At 35.4% G+C, this 11464-nt stretch overlaps 1 protein-coding gene across 1 annotated transcript; it reads left to right on the top strand.

Annotated features, from left to right (window-relative positions):
- Positions 1-8987: 8987 nt before the first annotated feature.
- On the top strand, positions 8988-11212 carry LOC142624913 (uncharacterized). Its single transcript, XM_075798639.1, has 6 exons — positions 8988-9212; positions 9321-9987; positions 10105-10230; positions 10352-10556; positions 10701-10879; positions 11064-11212. The coding sequence occupies exons 1-6, from the start codon at positions 8988-8990 to the stop codon at positions 11210-11212; spliced, it is 1551 nt and encodes a 516-aa protein (XP_075654754.1).
- Positions 11213-11464: the final 252 nt, after the last annotated feature.

Here is an 11464-nt window from a genome sequence, read left to right on the forward strand (position 1 = left end):
TTGTCCTTATAATTTTATAAAGTACAAGATGATTGTCTAACTTGGATTCACTCTTGTATGCCTTCTGCTTGGTAGTTTAGTGAGTAGGAAGTTCATATTTGATTATTTGTATTGTAAAATTTCAAATGAGGAGTATATGTGAGTATAACAAAATTTAGATTGTCTAAGTTGGATTCACTTTTATATGCCTGCTACTTGGTAGTTTAGTGAGCAGGAAGTTCATGTTTGATTATTTGTATCGAAAAATTTCAAATGAGGAGTATATGTGAATATAAAAAAATTTATTTAGATGACAAATGCTACAAATGATACTAAGGATGAAAATTTGTGGCCTCCTCTAGTGGAGAAGCATTTCATAGATGTATTGGTAGAGGATGAACTTAAAGGGAATATGGCCCAAGGCCAGTTCAAGACAAGACTTTGGACAACCATTGTGCGCAAGTTTAACTTACGCGCAAATAAAATTACAACAAAGAACAACTTAAGCAAATATATCAAAGATTGTAAGTTCGACACCGGGTCTTCTCCCAGTTCCTCAGATGTACGAGAATGGGATGGGACCCCATTGCAAAAACAGTTGTAGGAAGTGATGACATATGGGCTACTGCAATTGCGGTAAGTGCTAAACATAATCTAAACATAATTAATTGACAAAGTCATTTGTATTAGTTTTTACATAAATAAATCGTTTAACCCCATATATACGATTGTTAATAGGCCAACTATCAATGCAAGGAGTTCCACAAAAAGGGACTACAACACTACGAGTTGTTGGGCAAGCTCTTCAATGCGAACACAATCACGGGCCTCCTACAAATATCACCTGCCCAACCAACTCTGAAAAATTCTAAAGAGCGAGAGCTGGATGCAGCCTTCCTATCATCGGGGGTACATGTCAATGTTGACGCCGATAGTGTGGACGACGTGAAGGAGCTAACCAAACCAGGTGAAGGGCAAAGCCGGAGGCAACCTAAAAGGCGGGTTGCCAAATTGGCTCATTCAAGTTGAAAAAATAAGAAAGGAGACTCCCTTAAAACAAGTTTATAGCACCCAAAACCATCAAAGTATCAATACTCACCTCTAGAGTAAAATAATTTAAACAAAATTTCAAAGTTCACAAACTTTATATACATATACATATACATACATACATACATACATACATACATATATATATCACCTAGTCCAACTTCAAACTATATAATCAACAACAAACAATTAAACCCAACTTCATAACTCATTGAGATAATATACCAAACACTTTATGTGCAAAAAGCAAAACCTCAAAGCACTTAAACTTTCATGGTTAACACTTCATTACCCATTTGTTTTAAAACAGGTTCATAGCACCCAAACCATCAAATTATCATAAGCTCACCTCTCCACACCACCAAGACCTCCAAATGCTTTAAGTATTGAAAAAAAAAAGTAATCAACAAATATAAATCAATCAAAACTTAAGGCCCTAAAGCCTAGCTTTACCATCCTAAGACATATACCCTTACCCAAACGGGAACCAAGCAAGCATATAAGAAACTTATAAGCTTTAACACAACCAAAACCTTTTATTTCCTATCACAAACCATGATACAAAGTACGTCATTATCAACTTAATGCAAAGCATGTCATTACCAAACCATGATAAAATTAGCCAAAATAAAACACTTGTCAAAGAAAGCACATATGAACTTACAAGATAGACCACACAACAAAAGCTTGTAGTAAAATCCTTATAGTCTCAACATTCTAATCATACTTTTGGATTAAATTTACAACAAGTTAGCGCTTTTTTAAAATTTGTTTGGTCCACTTAGTTTTATCCAAAAAGTTTGAAATTAAATAAGGAGAAGCCCTTATATGTCTAGTATGTACCATCAAAAATTCAGTTCAAAATAATTTCTTTATAATTTATTGTGCATCTAACTCAAATCTGTATAAAGTCACAAAAGAAAAATACTATAATTTTAACCCTATGCCAAAAGCTTTAAGACTTGATTAAACCTTAAAGCTACACGTGTAAGTACATATAAACAACTAGGATTGCAACTCATAACCTCATATAACAATCATCACAATACAAGTCAAGAAATTCAATCTCATAACTTATATAGACAATTTATCAAACATTTGGTAACCAAAAGGCACATGCTCATATTACTTGCACAAATTTATAGTTAACACCACAATCACAACCACATATGCCAAAAACATTTCAATTCTAAAATTAATCCAATCTCCCATATAAATCAAAAACCCAAATGATTTCTCAAGAAACCCAACTCACATGGTTGCAAAACAACAAAATCCATTTCATAACTCATATAGAAAATTTGTCAAATACTTGGTAAGCAAAAGACACATACTCATATTACTTGCACAAATTTATAGTTAACATCACAATCACAACAATATATGCCAAAGACATTTCAAAAATGCAAGGAAACCCTTTTTCTAAAATTAATCCAATCTCCCATATAAATCAAAATCCCAAAATGATTTCTCAAGAAACCCCATTCACATGATTGCCAACCAACAAAATCCATTTCATAACTCATATAGGCAATTTGTCAAACACTTGGTATGCAAAAGACACATGCTCATATTACTTGCACAAATTTATATTTAACACCATAATCACAACCACATATGCCAAAGACATTTCAAAATGTAAGGAAATATTTTTTCTAAAATTAACCCAATCCCCCATATAAATCAAAACCCAAATGATTTCTCAAGAAATCCAACTCACATGGTTGCCAAACAACAAAATTCATTTCGTAACTCATATAGGCAATTTGTCAAATACTTGGTAAGCAAAAGACACATGTTCATATTACTTGCACAAATTTATATTTAACATCACAATCACAACCACATATGCCACAGACATTTCAAAATGCAAGGAAACCATTTTTCTAAAATTAACCCAATCTCCCATATAAGTCAAAAACCCAAATGATTTATTAAAAAGCCCAACTCACATTGTTGCCAAACAACAAAATTCATTTCACTCCATTATATTAAAAACCTCCAATAAGATTTTAAATGTACCAACAAACACAACAAACTACTTTTAAAACAAAACCCACAACATAAAGAGCAATCCTAACAATATAGAATAAAAACCCAAAGATATTAGAAGGTGAGTTATGGAGATTTTACCCTAGATTCATGTTAGGAGAATTCAAAACCATGAATAAGAGTTTGATGACTAAAAATCTAGTAAAAGCTAACCAAGAGACCAAGAGGGAGGAGAGACTTGGTAGAGAGAGAGATAGAGGGATGTGTGTATTTGTGTTTGTGTTAGGGAGTGAGTGATAATGAGAGAGGGAGGGTTGAAATTCTTCTTAAGTGAGTGGGTGGGAGAAATGAAATTTTATATGGGAAAGGAAAAACTTCTTGCTGAAATTTAACCAATTTATGCTGTACTCTTTAGTGACGAATATAATTTCGTCACTATAACATACTTTTAGCCCGATTTTGTTATGATTTTTAGTGACGAATATAATTTCGTCGCTATAGCATACAATTAGCTGGATTTTGTTACAATTTTTAGCGATGAAATTCAGATTTCGTCGCTATGGCATACTTTTAGTGACGAATTATGATTCGTCACCAAAACTATGAAATGAAAAACCTATTTTGTATGAATATTTTTAGCGACTATACTTTTTCGTCACTAATGCTCCCTTTTAGCGATGAAATAATTTTCGTCGCTTATACTATTCATAGCAACACCTACAGTGACGAAATCTTTTGTCACTAAAAATTTCAACTTTTAGTGACGAAATATTTCGTCACTATAGATTAATTAAGTTCCCGCCACAATTTTCCCCATTAGCACTCATATTTTAGATCATCAATAGTGACGAAAATTACTTTTCGTCGCTAAATGTTATAATTTTTTTCATTATTAGCGACGAAATCCATATTTCATTGCTAAATTTGTATTTTTAGTGACGAAAAATATTTCCTCACTAATTTTCGTCATTAAAAATACATTTTGTTGTAGTGAAACCATGATTGAGGCTATTTGGGAGTTCACTGAGACGAGGAACTGGAGGCTAAATAAGTCCACTGACAGGTTGTCCCAATCAGGAGAGTCTGTTGTAGGAGGTGATCAATTGTCAATTATACAAGCAATAACACTGCTCAACGAGTACACAAATGCGGATCATTTCACATACTGCAAGGTCGTAATGGAGCTTCATAATCCCCAAAGTGGAGCCGTTTTCTTTGTCATGACGGTAGACAAAAGAAGGGCTTAGATTGAGTTTGTTGGTGGTGGACTGCAGTAGTGGTAGGGGTGGTTAATGGTGTGGTTCGTTTAGATAGCCGTGGCATGGGATTTTGTGGCTGAACATACTAGTCCTATTTTGATTTCATTTCCTTGGCCAAACTGTGTATTATTTTAATACTTTGGACAAATATTTGCATGTTGTCTTCTTTTATTATTCTAATGCTTTGGACTAGTCTTATTTATCTATCACATGTGTTTTGCTGTTATCTTCTTTACTCTCTGTTTGGTCACATATATTTTACTGTTGTGTTCTTTACTCCTTGTTTAGTACACACACACACATATTATGTGTGTGTGTGTGTGTGTGTTTGTCCTTATATAGTAATGTATATATATATACACACATTTATATACATACATTCAATAACATATATACATACACCAATATCTATATATATATATATATATATATATGGGCAACCAACAGGTTCACATGAGCCACTGTATATAAGTACATATATATATATATGTATATATATGTACTTATATACAGTGGCTCATGTGAACCTGTTGGCTGCTCATAGGTATGATTCAATCATGGCCGACTCCGATTTAGATCATGATGATAGTGATGTCGAGCTTGAGATTGGCACAACGTATAATCAACTTTGTATAGAGTATGTTCAAAAGTACTACATGAAACATCCAATGTGCAGTAGTATCTTGAGTGGTAAGTCTTACGTGAAATAAGTACTAGAAGGAAATCCCCAAGTTTATTATGACATCTTTCGCATGGACGTTCACATTTTCAAGTACTTGTGCAATGAATTGAAGATGTTACACCTATTAGAGAAGGATACTGGCATTGTGTCAGTGGAGGAGTCGGTTGAGGCAATGTTATTTATCGTTGGACACAATAGTGACTTTCGGCTAACTTGCAACCGCTTTCAACATTCTCTTGAAACCATTCAACGGTGGTTCCAGCGTGCATTGTGAGCTATCCCTGCACTGTGATGTCTCACCATTCGGCCTGACGTTGATGCAACCGAGCTTCCTCATTCACTTCGTGGAAATAACAAATATTATCTATGATTTGAGGTATGAGATTATACTTGTATCTTATTATTAATTCAATGATTGTCTACATTGGTCAATTTGTTCACAATACCTAACAGAATGTTGGTATAATGCTATAAATATAGAAAACAATGTGTTTCTTTAGAAATATGAATTCAATATGTTCTTCATTTTATTCATTTTGATTTATGAAATATTTCTTCATTGTTATTTATCGTTGGACACAATACTGATTTCCGGCTAACTTGTAACCGCTTTCAACATTTTGAAACCATTCAAAGGTGGTTTCGGCGTGCATTGCGGGCTATCCATGCACTATGATGTCTCATAATTCGGTCTGACGTTGATGCAGCCGAACTTCCTCATTCACTTCGCGAAAATAACAAATATTATCCATGGTTTAAGGTATGAGATTATACTGGTATCTTATTATTAATTCAATGATTGTCTACATTGGTCAATTTGTTCACATTACCCAACAGAATGTTGGTATAATGCTATAAATATAAAAAACAATGTTTTCTTTAGAAATATGAATTTAACATGTTCTTCATTTTATTCATTATGATTTATGAAATATTTCTTCTACAATAGGCAGTTCATAATACACCTTACAATGCTTTATTCTTAGAGCTAATGAACGATGCTTTTATTGTTTTGATTCCTATACATAATGAACATTATTATTTTGTTAACAAAAATGTGTGGGGGCCATTGATGGAACACACATCAGTGCTTCTGTGCCATCCAATAGAACCATCGCATTCAGAGATAAAAGGAGTGACATCATTCAAAACGTGATATGTGCATGCAACTTTGACATGCGGTTTATGTATATGCATGCTGGATGGGAATGGAGTGCGAACGATTTAAGAATTATGCAGGACGCAATTGGACATGTCGAGTATGAGTTCCCTTGGCCGCCTAGAGGTAATTTATTAATCTCTTTCACAATGGTTTAGGGCTTGGGAGTGTCATTTGGAAAATATTCAATAAGAAATTCCTCTGGTTACTTCAATTTGACACCAACAAAAAACCCTTATTCGTTTAGTTTATGAAGATTTGAATGTGTGATATGAGACTAATTTGTTATTACTGCTTAATTCATTGTTGTAAGTTTAAATGTGTAATTCTATTTTGTAGTTCCCATCTCTTTATGCTATATCTCACTCATTTCAACAAAAATAAATAAGTAAAGTGAAATGCTATATCTCACTTATTTGTTTGTTTTGCTCAAAGCAAACAATGAAAAAAAAGAAAAATAAATAAAGAGTAAGAAAAGTGCCTAACTAATGGTGAGTTGAATGATAAGCAAATGCAAATTGCAAATTGCTATCCATGAATGGTGGAGTCATGTCCAGCTTGAAGGAGATGCAAAACGCTGCTTTGATGCGCTTTCTGCTAATGATGTCCCTCTAGATTAGTCTATTTTTAATATCATTAGTAGCATTTTAAGTCTTAAAATTTACTTTATTAGTATTTGTTTCCGTTGGGTCAAAAGAGAGTGTAATGTTGCAGCTCATATTGCTGCAAAACACTCCCTAGTCTTTAAAGAGGTTCTTTGCTGTAGTAAGGATAATCTTCCTAGTGTACTTTACTCTACCTGTATGAAGGATTTGTCTTCATGTTCCTTTCCTTTTGAATGAAATTTGAAGTTTATAAAAAAAAGAAAAAGAATGATAAGCAAATGCATCGTTGGACAGACCTAGTCTCAACTTTATATTGTTTTTTTGAAGTACCCACTGACTTTTCTTATTTACTACTATATATTTATTAATTAAGAGATGAACCCAATGGAAAAAGTGGGAGCTATACATCTCTAGGTGAGATCAAGGATTTAAAAGTGTAATTTTGTTATTATTTATTTAAAAAGAAGTCATTGGTTATTTGTAAGTGAGTTTAGGATTGTTATCTGTTAGGATTTATCTTATCAAATACATGGTGTTATCTTCTCTTCCACTAAACAAAACAAAATTGATTTTGTTGGCCATTGACTGCAACTTTATTTTTTGTCTCAATGCAATTATTTTCTGCCACTTTGTAAAGATATAGTCAAAGTCTTCTAGTGCAGGTTTGTGTTGCAACTCACAACGCATTATTGATTAATTTGCACCAGTCAAACATGACATTTAGAAAGTAAAATTGAGAAAGTAATCACTCTTATTGCAGGCTTGTACTATCTCATTAATTCGAGGCATACCTTCTCCTCACACAAGTCTGTACGATACCATGTCTAGAAGTATCAGGGTGCAAACAGGCAGACTGCATTCTTCCCCCATAGGAGTTGTTCAATTATAAGCATTCGTCATTGCGAATGTTGATTGAACGATGCTTTGGCGTGTTGAAGGCGAGGTTCTCGATCCTGAATAAAATGCACTCATTCTCACAGTATAGACAACGACTGATTGTGACCGCTTGCTGTGCACTACACAACTTTATACGCAAGTATAACCGGGTAGATGAAATGTTCCATGTGTGGGAAGATACAGATGTGCATAGCAGTGATGCAAGCATAGTAGAAGATGCATGAGTAGGCAGTAGGGGCAATGAAGAAGCTTTTAAACCTCGGGCACAACGAGCCATGACTGAGTATCGTGATGCGATAACTACTGCTATATGGGCAGATTACACAGCCAACTATTGTTGAAATTGTTGCACTTCTAGTTTGTAGTATTGGCAGGTGGCATACTTTGTGAAGGTGTCATACTTTGTAAGAATGTGGGTCCAACTATTTGATTATTTTGTGTTATGGAAGTTAAGAGAAGGTTTGTCACATCAAGTAGGACTCACAGGATTTGAAAGTATTTATGGTGCTGTCACTGGAAGCGTTGTTTATTGTTTAAAAATAGGTCCCAGCTGATTTCAAAAAGCATTGTTTAAAACTCATATTTTCAACAACATTTTTCAAATAACACTAAACACCATAGTTTTAAAAACGGGACCGGACTGGCCGGTCCGACCGGTTCAACCGAGAACCGGCCTTAAATTCGGTCCGGTTATGATATAAAACCGAAAATAATGCAAAAAAGATGAACAGTTTTGACCGGCTGGTTCAACCTTAAGAACCGCAAAATCGGCCGGTCGAACCGGGAACCGGTCATCAGGCAAAATTGTGCCGTTTTGCCCTCAAAAATTAACCCTAACTCCTAAGTTCCTAACCTATCAGATTTCGGCTCTGCCTCTCACTTCTCCTCGGTCCCTCGCGCCTCCCGGCCTCCTCGTTCCTCAAGCTCTCGGCCTCTCGCCGAGTCACCTCTCCCTCGCGCCCTCGGCGCTCGGCCCTCGCCCCCTCGCGCGCCCCGGCCGGCTTGCGCACGCCCCGGCCCTCGTCCTCGCACGCCCGGCCCACTCGCCCCGCGCCACGCGCCCCAGCCTCAGCCCCAGCCCCTCGCGGCCCTCGCGCACGCTCCAGCCCCTCGCCCCCCTGCACGCCCAGCCCCAGCCCCTCGCGACCCTCGCGCGCGCACGCCTTGCCCCTTGCACGCGCACGCCCAGCCCCTCGCGCGTGCACGCCCCAGCCCCTCGCCACGCCCACCATCACTTTCTCTGCCTCCACACATAACACCGGGAGCTCAACCTTGGTAATTACTTCGCTCCTAGAACAACACCGGGAGCTCAACCTTCTATTAAAAGTGTTCTTGCTGGCAAAGAAAAGAAATTGAGGGTTGATATGGCTGTAGCAAGATGGATGTATGATGCTTGCATTCCAATTAATGCTGTGAATTCTAGTTATTATCAACCTATGCTCAATGCTGTAGCTTCTTATGGTCCTAGATATAGAGGCCCAAATTATCATGCCCTTCGAGTGCCTTTGTTGAGAGAAGCAAAAAGAGAAGTCCAATTGATTGTTGATTCTCATCGTTCATATTGGGTTGACACTGGTTGTACAATAATGGTTGATGGGTGGACTGATACTAGGCATAGAACATTGATTAATTTCCTTGTCTATTGTCCTAAATGAATTGTTTTTATACGTTCTGTTGATGTTTCTGACTTGGTTAAGAATGCTATTAATTTGAGTAACTTGTTTGATGAAATTGTTAATTGGGTTGGTCCTGCAAATATAGTACATTTGGTTACTGACAATGTTGCAAATTATGTAGCTGCTGGAAGAATTTTGTGTGGAAAATATAGGAACATTAGTTGGTCACCTTGTGCAGCACATTGCCTAAACTTAATTTTTAAGGAGATTGAGAAGATGGATCATGTAGCTAAACTTGCAAAGCGTGCATCCAAGATCACAGTGTTCATCTATAATCATGTGGCTTTGCAAGCTTGGTTGAGGACTAGAAAAAATTGGACGAAAATTGTGCGTCAAGGGCCAACTAGGTTTGTTACTACTTTCATTGCCTTAGGGAGTCTTAAAGAACATAAGTATGACTTACAAGCATTGGTGACTAGCAAATTTTATGTTGAATCAAGATATGCAAAAGATAAGAAAGTAAAGGCAGTGGTGAAAATCATTCTTGACAATCAATTTTGGAATGATTGTCGTGTAATTGTGCATATTATGTCACCATTGATTCGTTTATTACGCATTGTTGATTCTGATGAAAAACCAGCTATGGGTTATGTATATGATGGCATGTATAGAGTAATTGATGGAATCAAAAATTTTTTTAAGGACAAGAAGAGACTATGGGAGCCTTATGTTAATATTATCAAGGATCGTTGGGATAATCAATTCTATAGAGATATTCATGCTGCTGCTTATTGGTTGAATCATGCATTCCAATATGACTCATCTACTCTTAATAAGAGGCTAGAGACATAATCTGCTGTGACAGATGTTATTGAATTAAAAGTTTCAGTTGGCCGATTAAAGTTGGTGGAGGAATTAAGGCTATTTCGAGAGCGTGAACAAACTTTTGGAACCCAACTTGCTCAAGAATCAGCCAAGACATCTCAGCCGGGTAAGATATTATTTACTTTAGCTAATTATGTTTTAAAGATTATAGCTCTTTTTTATATTTTTGGGATAAGTATGTTTATTGATTCATTGTATCTTTGTTTTGTGTTGTATATGGAACTTAGATGAGTGGTGGAAGTTGTTTGGATCTTGTGCTCCAACCTTACAAAATTTTGCAATTCGGATCCTTAGCCAAACAGCTGCCTCTTCGGGATGTGAGCGGAATTGGAGTGTTTTTGAACAAATACATAGCAAAAGAAGAAATAGATTGGAGCATCAACGATTTAATGATCTTGTGTATGTTCATTATAACTATCGATTGAAAGAAAGGTATATATTATATAATCTCTTTTAATTAACGTTGTTGAGGGAACATATGAGTGATTCACTAATTTGGTCTAGTGGGTTCTTTGTGATTGTGAAATATAAGTGATTTGATTATCAATTATTCATTATATTCATTTTGTGATATAGAGTCAAAAGGAAGAAGTTCAATTTTGATCCTATTGATTATGCAAGTATTGATAAAACTGAATTTTGGGTAGTGGAAGATGAGGAACCTCCATTTCTGGATCATGAGGAGATAGAGAATGCATTATATGAAGAGGAAGCTCATCCAATTGAAGAAGGGTCTTCTAGTCATGTACAAAGAGGTTAGCTTATAAGAATTCTTTGCCTATTTGCATATTTTAATTAGACTATTTATGATTTATGATAAATGATTATTAGAATCGTTATTTCATGTTTTGTTCTTTGGTTTTGGAATTTGTATAGATATGGATAATGAAGTGATTGAGGATGATGATGACATCAATTTGGAATCATTTGGTGATGAAGATGATGCTCCTCCCGGATTTAGAGATAAAAATCATCCTATTCCTATTGAAGATGAAGAAGATGAGGATGAGGATGATGATAATGATGCTAGTGGTGGAGCATTTGGTTCACATGATGATATTGATTTCAATTTTCTTCATAACAAATGATGCTTGAGTTTTCAAACTTATTAGTTGTTTGTTTGAAACTTTAAAACTTATTTGCTATTTGGATGTAATGAACTTATTTGTTATTTGCCATTTGGATGTAAATATAATGACTAATGAACTTATTTATTTGGTTTTGTTGAAAGTTTATTACGTTAAGCATGATTTTTTTGTAATGTTTTTATGTTAAATTCTTTAAAAAATGTTATATACTTCTTTAAAAAATTTATTAATTATTTATATAATTATTTATAT

The sequence above is a fragment of the Castanea sativa genome, chromosome 2, assembly GCF_040712315.1.
Source record: "Castanea sativa cultivar Marrone di Chiusa Pesio chromosome 2, ASM4071231v1".
In the NCBI taxonomy this organism is placed as follows: Eukaryota; Viridiplantae; Streptophyta; class Magnoliopsida; order Fagales; family Fagaceae; genus Castanea; species Castanea sativa.

Coding starts and splice junctions, on each gene's coding strand:
- LOC142624913 (XM_075798639.1), top strand. CDS start 8,988: ATGGCTGTAGCAAGATGGATGTATGATGCTTGCATTCCAATTAATGCT. Junction 9,213..9,320: donor ACACTGGTTGTACAATAATG/GTTGATGGGTGG, acceptor GACTTGGTTAAG/AATGCTATTAATTTGAGTAA. Junction 10,880..11,063: donor TTCTAGTCATGTACAAAGAG/GTTAGCTTATAA, acceptor TTGGTGATGAAG/ATGATGCTCCTCCCGGATTT.